General features: G+C 39.7%; 1 protein-coding gene across 5 annotated transcripts in view; it reads right to left on the bottom strand.

Annotated features, from left to right (window-relative positions):
• The window catches only part of CSMD3 (CUB and Sushi multiple domains 3), a 1,204,651-nt gene that overhangs the window by 433,579 nt on the left and 754,509 nt on the right, over positions 1-16,563 (bottom strand). For all 5 annotated transcript variants that reach the window (XM_073330296.1, XM_073330291.1, XM_073330295.1 and 2 more), the window contains one exon: positions 3,991-4,107. In XM_073330296.1, coding sequence (XP_073186397.1) covers positions 3,991-4,107 — 117 coding nt within the window. The remainder of the gene's footprint in view (positions 1-3,990; positions 4,108-16,563) is intronic.

Raw genomic sequence — 16,563 nt, 5'->3', positions numbered from 1 at the left:
ACCAGCAATACAACTATTGCAAGCAATGTGTAACACATGATGAATAGCATTAATTGTCATCAGAGGGGTAGAAAACTTGGCTCTTGCAGAAACATGGAGGACTGTCTCAAAGGGAAAAAAAAACCCCAAACCTATAGATCTTTAGCTAATAATGGCAAAAATCACCACTAATGGTGCAGTTGTTCTTTTACTTCTTTAATGTACTATCGTCTTGTTGGATGGAGTAGGGACATTTCTGTTTTCTGTCCATTTGGGGATTTTTGGAAAGAAGGGGGATTGTGGAAAAGAAAGAAAGAAAGAAAGAAAGAAAGAAAGAAAGAAAGAAAGAAAGAAAGAAAGAAAGAAAGAAAGAAAGAAAGAAAGAAAGAAAGAATACAAGCCCCAAATAAGTAGGTTTCCAAATAGTTTCTTTTAAATTTGAATGAGACGGATTAGATTAAAATCAAGGAAAGAAGGTGTAATAGCTACAGTCTTGGAGAAAAGGAAAATGCAGCAAGCATTACAGCAGTAATGAAAGCAGAGTCAGAGGCAACTAATGACATGTAGCTGGTGGCAAGGGAAGATGCTAACATCTCATTTTCCATTGTCAAAGAGCCACAGGCAATATTCCTTATACTTTCATAGGCAACATTACAACAGCCCTCCGGTACTTACTCTGTCTCTTTCTCCTAAGCATATATGAAGATCACTTTATTACAAACATTTCTTTACAGCTGGAGTGCGCAGTAGCATCTTATTAAGATCTGCGTGTTGCTCTGTTAACATCTCTCCCTGAACTGGACTAAATTTTTCAAGATGAGGGCTGTTCAGATAGTGCTGCTCAACTTGTTGCTGCAGGAGGCACCTTAGATCATGAGTGCCTGACCAATGATAATGTGATGTTTAATGTTCCTGACTCTGGTGCTACATGGTGATGAGTTTGAGCTGCTTTATCCTTGCTGAAAGCTGCATGGTGATTAACCATAATCATGCCTGGATCACATCACAGGATCCCCCTCTTTCTGTTTAACAATAAACCACCATTTATTTCTCCCCTCTCTCAACAAGTTGAATGGTAAATAATAATAGGAATGGGTCAGTATACAGAACAATCTGCATCACTTGGTAAGGTAGGCTTATTTTAATAATATGTCTTTCAATACAGTCATGTGCAAAGTCACACATTGAGGATGAGGGACTATCATGCAATGCAGTGGCACTAAAAAGATCTTTTGGCTGAAGCTGGACAAATTCAGACTAGAAATGAGATGCAAATTTTTAAACAGTAAGGGTAATTAATCATTGGAACAATTGATCTACAGATGTAGTGCATTCTCTATTACATACAGTCTCTAAATCAAGAGTGGATGTCTTTTTAAGATGTCTTACATCTCAAACAAAAGTCACAGGCTTGATGCAGAAATTACTGGGTGGGGTTTCCTAACTGCGTTATGCATAAAGTAAGACTAAATTATCTTAATGGACTTTTCTGGCTTTAAAATCTATGAATCTATGAACAAAACAATAGATCCATTCTGGATACATTACTTATTCTCTCTCCTCTTAACTCACACCATGAAAGACCCCTGGCCTTTTTGTGCACAAACTCTGTCTCTACTTTGCCATAGATTCCAGGGAGAGATTTATGACAATATCTCAAAACCATGGGATACTCATCAGTTTCAGCTAAGTTTCACTTTTAGTTCTTTTCAAACCCAGAACTCAAAGTCTAAATCAAGGGGATGTTTGCATCACTTTCCCAGTTTGTGATGACGTTTCTAAGCAACAAAGTATATCTCAATTGTTGTTGCACAACTCAGTTCTTAGCAGAAAAATGGTCTATTCATTTTAATGTACACTGTGTGACAGATTATGATGTCTCAGGAGAAAAAGTTTAAAAGAGATTTTTGGGCAGGGATTTGTTTTGTTTTCAGAAATGTGAGTGAACACTTTAAAATAAATAAGATAGGAAGATATATGATACTCAAGCTTTCTCTCTCAGTGTTATGAACCTGGTTGTCTGATGAAAAATCTTCCATTAGTTCATAAGTTTAATTATAAATTTGATATTCCATAGACAGTATCATTTCACAGAGAACAGAATATGAATAATATTGTTATTGTAATAAAGTAAAATAAAATACAAATGATGACATGCTTTGTTTTCATTTTCAGATCCCTCCCCTTATCACATAACAGCTGTTTGAACAGATAAAATAATTATCTGAAGAAGCATTTTGCATGTTTCTATGAAAGGAAATTATGTACTTGTTTTTTCAGTTACTTCTAGAAGTTTTACTATTTAATATTGCTAGGGTTTTTTTTTTAAGATACATATGGATCTTAATAGTGGTCCATGAGAAATATATTTAAGGTATATTTAAGACTACCTATAGTCTGGGGCATAGATGAGAAGTGGAGTTAAAATACATTTCTTTATATTGAAGGTCACACTTAATGTTTTATTAATGTAATTTTTGCGTGCTTGCAGGCTCAGTGTTAATTTTCGTAGTGTAATTGTACTTTGTGTTGGTTAGGCTGAACCCGAGCTGCATAATTTGCATATCCATATCCAGGAAGCGATGGACCTATTGGAAGGAAGGCTTAGCCCTGACATGGAATGTTATTGCCCTTGCTTTTCTGACTGGGAGGTCCTTTAAGATCATTCAGTCACCCATTTGATGACATTCCTTGTGCTTTCACACATAATAGGGGAGATCACATGAAGGTTGTCATCTCATTCACCAAGATCTGAATTCACTGCCACTCTCCAGACCCATATCCAGGAAACCTTTCTGGATCCATATGTTAATGCTACATGCCAATGGAAAGGACACCAGCCCTCACTGGCTTGAATTGTGGACCACTTGTGATTCTCCAAACAAAGACCTGATTGAAGATCCAACAAAACAAGTCCCAGGATTCTGCCTTCCCCACAGGGAGTGGACTTCACTCATCTGCATACAGACAATGTATTTAAGGTATGTATATTTCCTCCACAAATGGAAAATCAAATAATCACCAAATTGTGACTGTGGTGAGGTACAAGCCATATGACACATCATGGACAACTGTCCCATTAACGCTTACAGTGGTGGTACAAGAGGGATCCACCTAGCTACTCCAGAAATATTAGAATGGCTAAAACAGAGCTTTTAATCTTCCCCCAAGCCCTCACCACCGCTTCCATTTTTTATCACTGTGGGTATCACCACCATCCTCCCTGTCACTCAGACCATAACATTTCTGACAACCATTCAGAATGCTACAAAGATAATTTTCCTAGCCCATCGCTGTGGCCATGTCACCGCTCTTTTTGCCTTCCTCCATTGGCTCCATTTTCTCTTATCATATCAAACATAAGCTACTTGACTTCACTTTCCAGGCCCTTCACCATGTATCCCCCACCCTATCTGTCAACTCTTATATGCTATTCAGACACCAGTTGTCATCACCAACTGGCCAACAATGCCAGCCTTCATCACCCACTTGTTAAATTTTCAAACAAGTACCTTTATGCTTTTCCCTATGCTGCCTGTCCTGTTGGAAGTAGCTCCCCATGAACATCTGCTAAGCCATCTCATTGTCCTCCTTCAAAGCCCTCCTTAAACTTTCCTTTACTGTAATGCCTAATAAAACTTGACAATGGTTAAATGGATGGTGTGCTGTTGCCACTACCTATTATGCTGAAAATATTGTCCCATTGTTTCCTTGTGTTACCTTGACTATCTGTCTATATCCACCTATTGTCTCTTGTCTTAGATTGTAAGGTCCTTGGTGCAGGAACCATCTTTTTGTCCCGTGTTTGTATAATGACTTGCACAATGGGGTCTTTCGTCCATGACTGGGACATATAAGTGCTACCACAGTATAAATCTTCAATCATCATAATTAATAATGTTTATAGCAAATCTCCCAGCTCATCAGTGCTAACCTGGTTTTGCATATGGGGCATGAAATAGCAAACTAAAATAAACAAGACTGAAACAAAAATACAATTAAATCTCTTACCTTTTCCATGGGTGACATCCACAGTCCATGTACAATTCAGTGAATTTGGGTACAATTCAGGATAACCAGGAGATAAAATTGTTCCACTAGGTCCTCTAACATCTCCTCCACATAAGGCTAAGAATAATAAAGGGACATATTAATACAATAGACATGTAAAACCTAGACATGTAAAAGAGCAAAGAAATGTATAATATCTTTTTAAACAATGATCTATATGAGTGATTCTACAATTTCCTCTGCAGCAAATCTCTAATTTTAGCTAAAATTTACACAAAGTGCTCAGAAATTAAATATGATTAATTATTTGCTAAGGTGATTTTATAAATATCAAAATGAATTGCTAATTACACCAATTGTTTTCTGATAATTCCTTACGAAAAATGTATTCTCCTTATAAATAAATAGTTTACATTTTCAGAATCATAGTGAGCAGTGACACACATTATTGTAAATCTTAAGGAGAGAAATGACAGCCCAAAGCGAACAAAAGGGTGAACATCTCACAATTCCTTATCCTGAAGTTTCTATCTGATGGTGGTGGGAACTACAGGCCAGTCAGCCTCACTTCAGTCCCTGGAAAAATCATGGAGCAGGTCCTCAAAGAATCAATCCTGAAGCACTTGCATGAGAGGAAAGTGATCAGGAACAGCCAGCATGGATTCACCAAGGGAAGGTCATGCCTGACTAATCTAATCGCCTTTTATGATGAGATTACTGGTTCTGTGGATGAAGGGAAAGCAGTGGATGTATTGTTTCTTGACTTTAGCAAAGCTTTTGACACGGTCTCCCACAGTATTCTTGTCAGCAAGTTAAGGAAGTATGGGCTGGATGAATGCACTATAAGGTGGGTAGAAAGCTGGCTAGATTGTTGGGCTCCACGGGTAGTGATCAATGGCTCCATATCTAGTTGGCAGCCGGTATCAAGTGGAGTACCCCAAGGGTCGGTCCTGGGGCCGGTTTTGTTCAATATCTTCATAAATGATCTGGAGGATGGTGTGGATTGCACTCTCAGCAAATTTGCGGATGATACTAAACTGGGAGGAGTGGTAGATACGCTGGAGGGGAGGGATAGGATACAGAAAGACCTAGACAAATTGGAGGATTGGGCCAAAAGAAATCTGATGAGGTTCAATAAGGATAAGTGCAGGGTCCTGCACTTAGGACGGAAGAACCCAATGCACAGCTACAGACTAGGGACTGAATGGCTAGGCAGCAGTTCTGCGGAAAAGGACCTAGGGGTGACAGTGGACGAGAAGCTGGATATGAGTCAGCAGTGTGCCGTTGTTGCCAAGAAGGCCAATGGCATTTTGGGATGTATAAGTAGGGGCATAGCGAGCAGATCGAGGGACGTGATCGTTCCCCTCTATTCGACATTGGTGAGGCCTCATCTGGAGTACTGTGTCCAGTTTTGGGCCCCACACTTCAAGAAGAATGTGGATAAATTGGAGAGAGTCCAGCGAAGGGCAACAAAAATGATTAGGGGACTGGAACACATGAGTTATGAGGAGAGGCTGAGGGAGCTGGGATTGTTTAGCCTGCAGAAGAGAAGAATGAGGGGGGATTTGATAGCTGCTTTCAACTACCTGAAAGGGGGTTCCAAAGAGGATGGCTCCAGACTGTTCTCAATGGTAGCAGATGACAGAACGAGGAGTAATGGTCTCAAGTTGCAGTGGGAGAGGTTTAGATTGGATATTAGGAAAAACTTTTTCACTAAGAGGGTGGTGAAACACTGGAATGCGTTACCTAGGGAGGTGGTAGAATCTCCTTCCTTAGAGGTTTTTAAGGTCAGGCTTGACAAAGCCCTGGCTGGGATGATTTAACTGGGAATTGGTCCTGCTTCGAGCAGGGGGTTGGACTAGATGACCTTCTGGGGTCCCTTCCAACCCTGATATTCTATGATTCTATGACTGTGAGCACATACTCTGGTCAAGGTCAGGTGAGATGAAGGAATGCACATATTCCTATTCCTATAGCTCCTGCCAGCCAATTTCCCCCCCTTCTTTTTGCCTCTACAAGAGCTGAATTTAACTTATACAGACTTTAATATAAATCTTTCCTTAGATTTCAACAAAAGCTGGATGAGGCCCACTCGGGGACAAATGCACCAGATTTTATGGAAGTCACAAACTTACATCAAGTTAAGGGCAGACCTCTAGATAAAGAGGTCACCAAACGGTCTAGTGGCCCATTCATAATGACCATCAAAGCCTAGTATCATAGAACCATAAGGTTAGAAGGGACCGTTAGTGTCATCTAGTCTAACCTCCTGCGAAGATGCAAGATTCGTTGTGGCTAAACCATCCAAGACAAATGGTGATCCAGACACCTTTTTGAAAACCTACAGTAAAGGAGATTCCATGAGTTCCCTAGGCATTTTGTTCCATTGCCCTACTGTTCTTACAGTTAGGAATTTTTTTTCTGAGATTTAATCTAAATCTGCTAAACTATAGTTTGAACCTTGGGAAGGTACAAATAAATGTGCAGCGCCACTCGCTATTGAAGGATCAGTGGCAGATAATACATAAGCATTTGTGAATCTCTTTCTTTCTTTCCTTTGAATACAAAATGTGTGTCTATTACTATAGACGTTAATGGTGGTTGCCAATATCAGAATAGGTAATTTTATAGGATAGTTACCAACTTTATCAAGATTACAGTGACTAGTAACCAGATTTTTTGAAGTTTGTATTTTCACTGGTCACCTGACTAGGACAGCTAAACTGCAATTTCTTCTCTCTCCCCTACACCCACATTTGTTATTCAGAGCTGCAGATTACCCTCACATTAAGGTTTAGAATGAGTCTAGAAAGGAACCCATTGCACACATTTTAATGGGGATGAGGCATTATAGATTTTAGAAAATAATATATTTTTTCCTCAAGAATATTGCTCTGTACAGTGCTTGTTACGATGAACAGTTATTTCTCATTATTGGCGTGTACAAGATTCTCTAAAAAACACTGCAATTTTTTAAAAGCCATTTACATGGGCTATTTTAGTTTGAAAATTAAAAGTAATTACCCTTTCATTGTTCTCAGCCTTATTATATTTGATATCCAAAGTGTTTTTTTTTTCCTTTGCTAGTCCCAGGACCTTTAAAAACAGCCAACTGATTCCTTGTCACTAGGTTTCATTAACTAACATAGAATACTTCAGAAAAGTTTATTGCAATTATTAATTAACATTAGTCACTTTTCCAAATTAATTAACACAAAACACCCTTATCAGCCTCAAATAATCAAACTCTCAGTAAGTGTCCTTTCAGAATAAGCAGCGCTGGCTTCAACAGTGGTTTCTGTTAGATGGAATAGTAAAACAGTATTCAACACCACATTTCTGTGTATTTCTGTTGCAAATTCTGGGCTTTAATATGGTAAGAAAAATGGCATAGGAGTGATGATATGCCAAATCCATGGGTTTTGTGCTGATGTTGCAATGAGAAGCATTGAGGTCCAGATTGTTTTAGGTAGACTGGGAGGAGCTGTATTGGTTGTCTATAGAAGCAATAGAATTTGGGGGACTGGAGCCAAAATTTGCCTGAACTCAGCAGTATTCAGGTGTCAGATTTAGGTTCACGCACTGAGATGTTTCAAAGTTCAGGTGTTTTGTTGATGTGCTTTTGTTTTGTTGCTGCTGCTGCTACACTTAGATCAGCTAGACTCATTCTCTATTTTGGTGATGCAATTTGGGTGCTTGGCTCAAAAAATCAGCAAAGGCCAGTAGGCTACAGCTAGGCTCAGCTTTTATCATTTTTCATACTTCCACAAACTCCTGACCAGTCACTTCTAATTATGTACCCATCAACTTGTAGCACACTCATAATGGAATTCCACCTCCGATACATTTTACATCACAGTGGAACAATCCACAAAGGCAAGCATTGGGCTCATTCACAGCTCTTGTAGTTAAAATACAGTTTTCATAAATAGTCTGAGAATAACTTGGAATGATTTCTTGAAAAGCTTAGTTGGTCTGACTGCTCTAGTTTTCCCCTCTTTTTTTCCCAAAGTACCTTCACAAAAGGGTTCCACTCCTCTCCCCACTTCTTACAGAGTTTCCCGCCTCTGAACCTCAACCATGCTTTAAAGCTGCATGTTGCACTTCTGAGGGCATTCTGCACCAAAAAAAAATTAAAATTCTGCGCACAATATTTTAAAAATCTGCAAATTTTATTTGTCAAATAAAAGTGGAGGCTCCAGCATGGCATTGGGAGCACAGGTCACTGGTTGCACAAAGGTGGAAGATCACGGTGGTCTATTTTTAAACCCTACAAAAATGATTACAAACATCAGCTTGCCTCTGTACCCACAGGTTATAGTGTCTATATAGATTCAGGACTTGGCTTCGGCAATTGCTTTATTAATGTATTCGGTGAACTATAACAGGGACTTTTTTATTGTACATGACAGTACCACAGAAAATAATGTAAAATTTCTAACGCCTTCCAAAATTACTAACAGCAGTGACTGGTGATACTAAAGCAGCTGAGAGACAAAGCTGAGTTCCCCTGAACAGAAAGGTAGGGAGGTACAAGTTATTTTGTTTGCTTGCTTGTTTGTTTGTTTTCTCCTTAACTTATAGATACTCTAAGAACCCACAATAGGAGACACATGGCACATTAACACCACCACTACTAGCTCTCCTCTGATTGCACTTGTGGGACCCTGGCCAAACAGGCATCGCACGGGCTTCTTGGCTTGTTGGGAATCTGGCTTGCATGTCCCTGCCAAAGAAAGGTCAGCAGGGCGAAGAGGTTGATGTGAGAAGTCTTTGTTGGTGGACTCCCTCAGGAAGCAGGTAAGAGAGCTGCAAGAAGAGGTGGCTCATCTACATAATATTCCGGAGCACCGGGACTTCATTGACAGGATGCACATGGAGACATCCAGGATGGTGCTAATTGACTACAGAAACACCACAGGGGAAGGAGAACCACAACTCTGCAAGGAACAGACTGGCTGCTGGCCATCTCAGGCTGTACACAGTGCTCCACCCTGCACCCAGGTCCCCCATCCATTGGGGCCAAGATTCAGTATGCTCTCCTGGAAACAGCAGAAGAGGACCCTAATGGATGGGGAGGAGGAGATACCTGCCCCTGAGGCAGGGAGAGTCATGAACAGGAGATATTGCGTGGTGGTTGTCAGGGAGTCCCTTCTGAGGGTGAAAGAGGCATCCATCTTCTGACCTGACATGATGTCCAGGGAGGTATGATGACTGCTTGGAGCCCGCATCTGAGACATTACAGAAAGATTGCAAAGGCTCATGTATCCCTCTGTCTACTACTCAATGCTAATCATCCTTGTGGGCATTCATGATACTGCCAGGTATGGCTCTCAGCAGATCAGCAGTGACTAGAGGGCTCTAGGACTGAGGGTGAAGGAGTCCGGGGTGCAGGTTATATTCTCATCCATCCCCCTTGTTGAGCATAAGGTTCAGGGCTAGGGCATGTGCATCCTGAAAATGAATGCATGGCTGTGCTGATAGTATCAACAGGGATACCAACCATGTTCAGGAAAGGAGGATTGTTGCCAAGAGATGGCATCCACCTGACCAAGAAGGGGAGATGACTCTGCATACTGACTTGCCAACCTATTGAGCAGAGCTTTAAACTAGGTTAAAAGGGGGCAGATGACAAAAGCTCACAAGTGGATGTACAAAGAGGTGACCTAGACAGTGGACTAGAAGTGGATGGGGGTGGGGAGAGGAGAAATGGTAAATTACAATAGGGTCATAGGAGCACCAAGCTGGAATACAGTGAGGGAACCTGCTCAACTTCTAAGGTGTCTATACAAAAACACAAAGCAAATGGAAATAAACAGGAAGAACTGAACATCACAGTACACAAGTTGAATTATGACTTAATTAGCATCACAGACACTTGGTGGGATAAATCTCATGATTCAAATACTGGTATAGAGGGCTACAGCTAATTCAGGAAGGACAGGCAGGAAAAAAGGGAGGAGGTGTTGCATTATACATGAAGAACATATAGATTTGAGTTTCGGAAAGGTGTGAGAAGCAAACCAGTTGAAAGTCTCTGGGTGAAAATAAAATGCAGGGGTAGGGTGAGAGAAACAGGAGCAAAGCCATGGCAGCAATCTACTATAGAACACCAAATCTGGAAGAGAAGGTGGATAAGGTACTTCTAGAACAAACAGAAATATCCAAAACTCAAGATCTGGTAGTAATGGGGGACATTAACTACCCAGACATCTGCTGGAAAAGTAACATAGCAAAATACAAAATTTCCAGTAAGTTCTTGGAATGTATTAGAGACAACTTCTTGTTTCAGAGGGCAGAAGAAGTAATCAGGGGGACAATGATTTCAGATTCGAGTCCAACTAACAAGAAGGAATTGGTTGTGAATCTGAAGGTAAATGGCTATTTGAGTGAAAGTGATCATGAAACGCTAGATTTTGTGATTCAAAGGAAAAAAATAAAAACAGCAGAATAAGCCAAAACATACCCCAGACTTGAACAAAGTTGGAGAACTGTTAGGTAAGGTCACATGGAAAGAAAATCTAAAGAAAAAAGGAGTTCAGGAGATCCTACAGTTTCTCAAAGAGACAATATTAAAGGCACAACAGCAAACTACTTCAATAAGGAGGAAAGATGGAAAGAACAGTAAGAGGCCAATATGGCTCCATCAAGAGCTATTTAATGGCCTGATAAATCAAAGAGGAATCCTTCAAAAAAATGGAAACATGAACCAATTGCTAAGGAGGAGTACAAAAGAATAGCACAAGCATGAAGGGATAAATCAGAAAGGTTAAGGAACAAAGTGAGCTATAGCTAGCATGGAACATAAAAGGTAAACAGAATCATAGAAATGTATGTTTGGCAGGGACCTTAACAGGCAGCACCAAGTATGCCCAAACCATCTCTCACAGGTGTTTGTCTAACCTGTTCTTAAAAACATCCAATGATGGAGATTCCACATCATCTTGGAAGCCCATTCCAGAGCTTAACTATCCTTATAGTTAGACAGTGTTTCCTAATATCTAACCTAAATCTCTCTTGCTGCAGATTAAGCCCATTATTTTTGTCCTAACTTCAGTGGACATGGAGCACAATTAATCACTGAACTCTTTATAGCATCAACCAACATATTTGAAGACTTATCAGGTCCCCCTAACTTTTCTTGTTTCACAACTAAATATCCCACTTTAAAAAAAACAAATAGAAAACACCTTTCCTCATGGGAGGAAACCTTTTATCATTTTTGAGGCTATCCTCCAGACTCTCTCCAATTTGTACATATCTTTCTTAAAGTGTAGCACACAGACCTGGGAAAAACACTTCAGCTGAGATCTCACCAGCGCTGAATAGAGTGGGACAATTATCTCCCATATCTTACCTACAACACTCTTGTTAATACACCCCAGAATGATATTTGCCTTTTTCACAACTGCATCACATTGTTGGTTCATATTCAATTTGTGACACTGCTGACAAGGATCTAAGGTTTATAGTGTATGACTGCTCAGCCAATTATTCCCCATTTTATAGTTGTACATTTGATTTTTCATTCTTAAGTACTTTGCACTTTATCAAATTTCATCTTGTTGAATTCATACTAATTCTTCAATTGTCAAGGTAATTTTAAATTCTAATCCCATCCTCACACATTACAAGTAACCCTTCTCCGCTTGGCATCATCCACACTTTTTATGATCATACTCTCTACTCCATTATCCAAATCATTAATGAAAATATTGAATAGTACTAGAACCAGACCAGGCCCCTCTGGGACCCCACTATATACACCCTCCCAGTTCAACAGCAAACCATTGATAACTGATCTTTTAGTGTGGTCTTTCGAGCAGTTATGTACCCACTTAACAATAATGTCATCTGGGCCATATTTCTCTAGTTTGCTCACACAAATATGACATCAGACTGTGTAAAAGTCCTTACTAAAATCAAGACAGATCATATCTACATCTTTCTTCCTATCCAGTAGGCCAGTAATCCCATCATAGAAGGAAATTAAGTTGGTTTGGCATGGTTTGTTCTTGAAAAATCCATATTTGCTATTACTTACTACCATATTATCCTCTAGGACAAATTGATTGTTTAAACAATTTTATTAAGGGTTCCCTGTCAAACTTGGATCCTATCTATGGGATCCTATAGGGATCTGTCCTGGGTCTGGTAATATTCAATATTTTCATTAATGACTTAGATAATGGAGTAGAGAGTATGCTTATAAAATCTGTGATTGGCATCAAGTTTGGAGGGGCTGCTAGCACTTTGGAGGATAGGACAAGAATTCAAAAGAAGCTTGACACAGGTTTAGAATATTTCACAGCCATGCAGTACTTATAAATAAAAGTTTTATTAAATTTCAGGATAAGTACCCTGTAAAATTTCAGGATAAGTACCCTGTAAAACCTCAAGTGGCAGTGAAAGAAACCACAGCTATGGTGTCTTTTGCATATATCCCAGCAGCAGTATTTATATTCAATCCCACCCTGTATATCATTTGAAAGGTCTTCTGAGTCCTTTTGTAATACCTCCACTGCTCTGAATAGTGTCACATGCTACAGTAGGCAAGCAAAGGAGCAACAGAGACAAAGAGCAGTGATACTGCTGTGGAAACAGAATGTCATGAGGTCTTGTGCCGTCCTCCATCCGTTCAGATAGTCTGGGTAAGCATCCAAACTCTGAACCTCTTTATATACCCTGCTATCATTAGATTTGTTTGTAATAATTAGGCTATGGTAATGTTCATTTATTGTGTGCTCTCATATGTGGTTTGGCTAAGTTAAAGCTGAGATTTATTTATTTTTGTAAATATTGTACTGGCATTCCACAAGCATTAAGAATCAGTAATGTTACTGACTGACCAAACTTCTGTTTAAACTAGCACTCAGGCCTCTCTGGCAGATGACACTGGATTCAGTACAGATTCTAATGCCACTTTTGAAGATGGAACCAGAGTGAAAATTTCCCTGACCACTCCCATCCCTATATAACCGAGAGTGAATCTGTGCATTTCTATGTAATGCCCAGAAGTCAGGCAAGTCAAGAGCAGTCTAGATCTGTGGTCAGATTTCACACAAGAGGTCCAAAGCCAGAAAAGCCAATCCAAGGGAAAGATGCAGCCAGGCAGCTGGCAGGGACAGATGGAAAGAGAGAAATAAGCAGGGTCCGCACAGCAACTTATAGGCAATGGCTTGTTGCTCAGATAAGACCAGAAAGGAAGCAGGAAGTTTATATATGGGCACCAGCCAATCAAAGTCAAGACCCCCAAGTAGAGTGTAAGAACCTTTTGTTTGTTCTTGGTACATCAAAATGGGATTGTACTCAGAGTAACCCAGCCAAAGGGCTGAGTGTTGTGAATTCCTGGGAGAGACAGAAAACCTGGACGAGGGAAAACTAAGGCAGGGAGCACCTGAACCACCACAATTAGCCAGCACATGATGTTAGAGGGCAGATATGCCCTATGACAGTACACAACCATTCTGACCTCCCTGGCTATTTTACAGCATTTTAGGATTCTGACATTATTCCAGTGACATACATACTTAATCTTATATGCAAGTACTAGCGACAAGGAATGGAATTTAGCACAATGGCCAAGAAATGTATCCTATATTCTCAGAATAACAAGAACACATAATCAAATAGCTGACAAGATCCATATCCATGTGTTCAAATGGTGTTTCACACATTTACAAGATAGAATGCCAGCTCACTAAGGCACAGGTATCAAAAGGGATTTTTTGGACATTCTGTATTATACAGCAATTGCCATTGTTTATGCGGGAAATCACCCTTCTCTTACAGCACTGATAATTGGTGCCACGCATCTTTACACTTGTAGATATTTGTGCACTAAAAATGAATACCAAAACGCTAGGAAGTGTGCAGAGTCTGTATACACAGCAAGCTGCCTAACAAACAAGGTATATTACAGTGGGTGTATAAAAAAACGTTTTGAGAACACAGGTGACAACAAAACATATGTGACATGCCAGCAGACACTCTGTGTGACTATATGAAGGCTAACAGATGGCTTACAAAAGCATCAAGGGATAAATCTCTAGCACAATAAAGTCAAATTGACAGATCCCAAAACATAAGATGTGCACTAGTCCTAATAACAGGGAAAACAGCCAAAGGCCCATAAACATGACTGATCTCATTCTTTTTTCAGAGAACAGAGATTAAAATAATAAATAAATAAATAAATGGTGTATTTGCACATTCTTCAAAGAATCTTTTGTTCCGATTACCAAATATGCTAGATAAGCCAGGCTGAGAGAGAGAGGAAGAGGGGGATTGAGAGAGAGAGAGATCACAGAAAGTACTCCCAGTAATTGATTCTATCTGTCCTTATTTCAAAAAGGAATAATGGTGCTCTCTCTGTAATTATGCTATTTATTGTGTGTGTACAAATAATGCACTAATAAAATGTGGCTATTCTTTTCATATGTGTGATACAAACATCTGAATCAGAGCATATGGCTTAGGTAGGTATAATGTTTTGTTCAAAATGAACACCCACAAACAAACAAACAAACAAACAAACAAAAGGAATAAAGGGAAAGCAGAAGTCACTGGATGAAATTAACATTTTTTCTCAGTATAGCTGCAGAAAAATAAATCACCTATGAAGTAAAATGTCAGACTTGTATTAATTCTGTTACAACAAAATAAATTACTTTTTTAGGATGTTGTCCCCTGTGGAGATTTGGATTTTTTGTTTTGTTTTTGCCATTCGTAAGCGTTTTATTCAAAAAAAATTGCTGTTTCTAAGTGACAAAGATTCTTGTTGCTTCACTTCTTGTGTTTTGGATAATTCATATACTCGTCTTGTTTATTATGAATATAATAAACATTGCTGTCATGAGGAAGGGTGGGGCCAATCACCTCTGGGCTGGAAACTGTTCCTCACAAGTTTGCCATGCTTCTATGTACCATCAGGCAGATCTGAAACCCTTCACTCTGGGTTTCACTTCAACTTTGCAACAGGTGTGTCAAGGTTCCTTCCCCACTCTGAACTCTAGGGTCCAATTGTGGGGACCTGCATGAAAGACCCCCCTAAGCTTATTTCTACCAGCTTAGGTTACAGCTTCCCCAAGGCACAAAGTTTTTGCCCTTAGATTAGGTAAAACGCTGCCACCACCAAGTGTTTTAGACAAAGAACAGGGAAAGGACCACTTGGAGTCCTATCCCCCAAAATATCCCCCCAAGCCCTACACCCCCTTTCCTGGGAAAGGCTTGATAATAATATCCTCACCAATTGGTACAGGTGAACACAGACCCAAACCCCTGGATCTTAAGAACCATGAAAAATCAATCAGGTTCTTAAAAGAAACAGAACTTTATTAGAAAGAAAAAAGGTAAAAGAATCACCTCTGTAAAATCAGGATGGTAAATACTTTAAAGGGTAATCAGATTCAAAACATAGAGCATCCCTCTAGGCAAAACCTTAAGTTACAAAAAGATACAAAAACAAGAATATACATTCCCTCCAGCACAGCGAATTTCACAAGCCAAAACACAAAGAAAACCTAACACATTTTCTAGCTAGATTACTTACTAACTTTACAGGAGTTGGAGAACTTGCATCCTTAATCTGTTCCCGGCAAAGGCATCACACAGACAGAGAAAACCATTTGTCTCACCCCACCCCCCTCCAGATTTGAAAGTATCTTGTCCCCTCATTGGTCATTTTGGGTCAGGTGCCAGCGAGGTTACCTTAGCTTCTTAACCCTTTACAGGTGAAAGGGTTTTGCCTCTGGCCAGGAGGGATTTTATAGCACTGTACACAGAAAGGTGGTTACCTTCCCTTTATATTTATGACAAGGTGCTAGGTGGTTAATACTTTACCCCTGAAAGGTAAAGGGAGATGGACTGCAAATCTTTTCCTTTCTACCCACCTTTAGGCTGGGACACTGGGCCTTATTGCATCTGGTTATAGGACCAGTTAAAGAGAGAGAAATCTGGTAGCACTGTTCTTTAGATGCTCTCGCTTCTCTTTTTTCTGCATTTTTTAATTTAGGTCTGACTGAGGGGTCAGGCTTTCAAAACTGGTTTAACATCCCTCTAAGGACAAAATCCCCATGTCTGAAATTTTGCTTGTTATAGTCTCAAACTACCACTGAGAATTTACAAACTATGGTCTCTGTGTGTGAGTTGTTGGAACCAGATTCTCCACTCTGTTACACTAGTTCTACTCTGATGTAATTCAAGTCCACTCCCAGATTGTGGAGAGAGTAGACAGAGATCAAAGATATCAAAGATGTCACCTTTGCCATCATGTACCCAGTAAAGAAGAGACAAAGGTGAAGAGTGGGCCTTTATGTGAGGAGAAGCAGGTAATTTTGCCTCTCTGTGGAGGTAAAAATAACAGAAAGAACAGCAATTTTTAGTAGAGAGAATGAACAAATATGTATTTTAATACAGAATGTTCACAAACAACGCAGAATAGAAGAGGTAAGCAAGAACAACAGCCCTTCATACTGAGTGAATGTCATAGTATTAGGGAGAATAAACCTGGTGTCTACCTTTTAACTTATAGCACTCAGCATTTCCACAAACAGAAGTAAATTAATAAAAGAT

This window comes from Lepidochelys kempii, chromosome 2, assembly GCF_965140265.1.
Source record: "Lepidochelys kempii isolate rLepKem1 chromosome 2, rLepKem1.hap2, whole genome shotgun sequence".
Lineage (NCBI taxonomy): Eukaryota > Metazoa > Chordata > Testudines > Cheloniidae > Lepidochelys > Lepidochelys kempii.
This window is presented reverse-complemented; position numbering and strand designations above follow the sequence as displayed.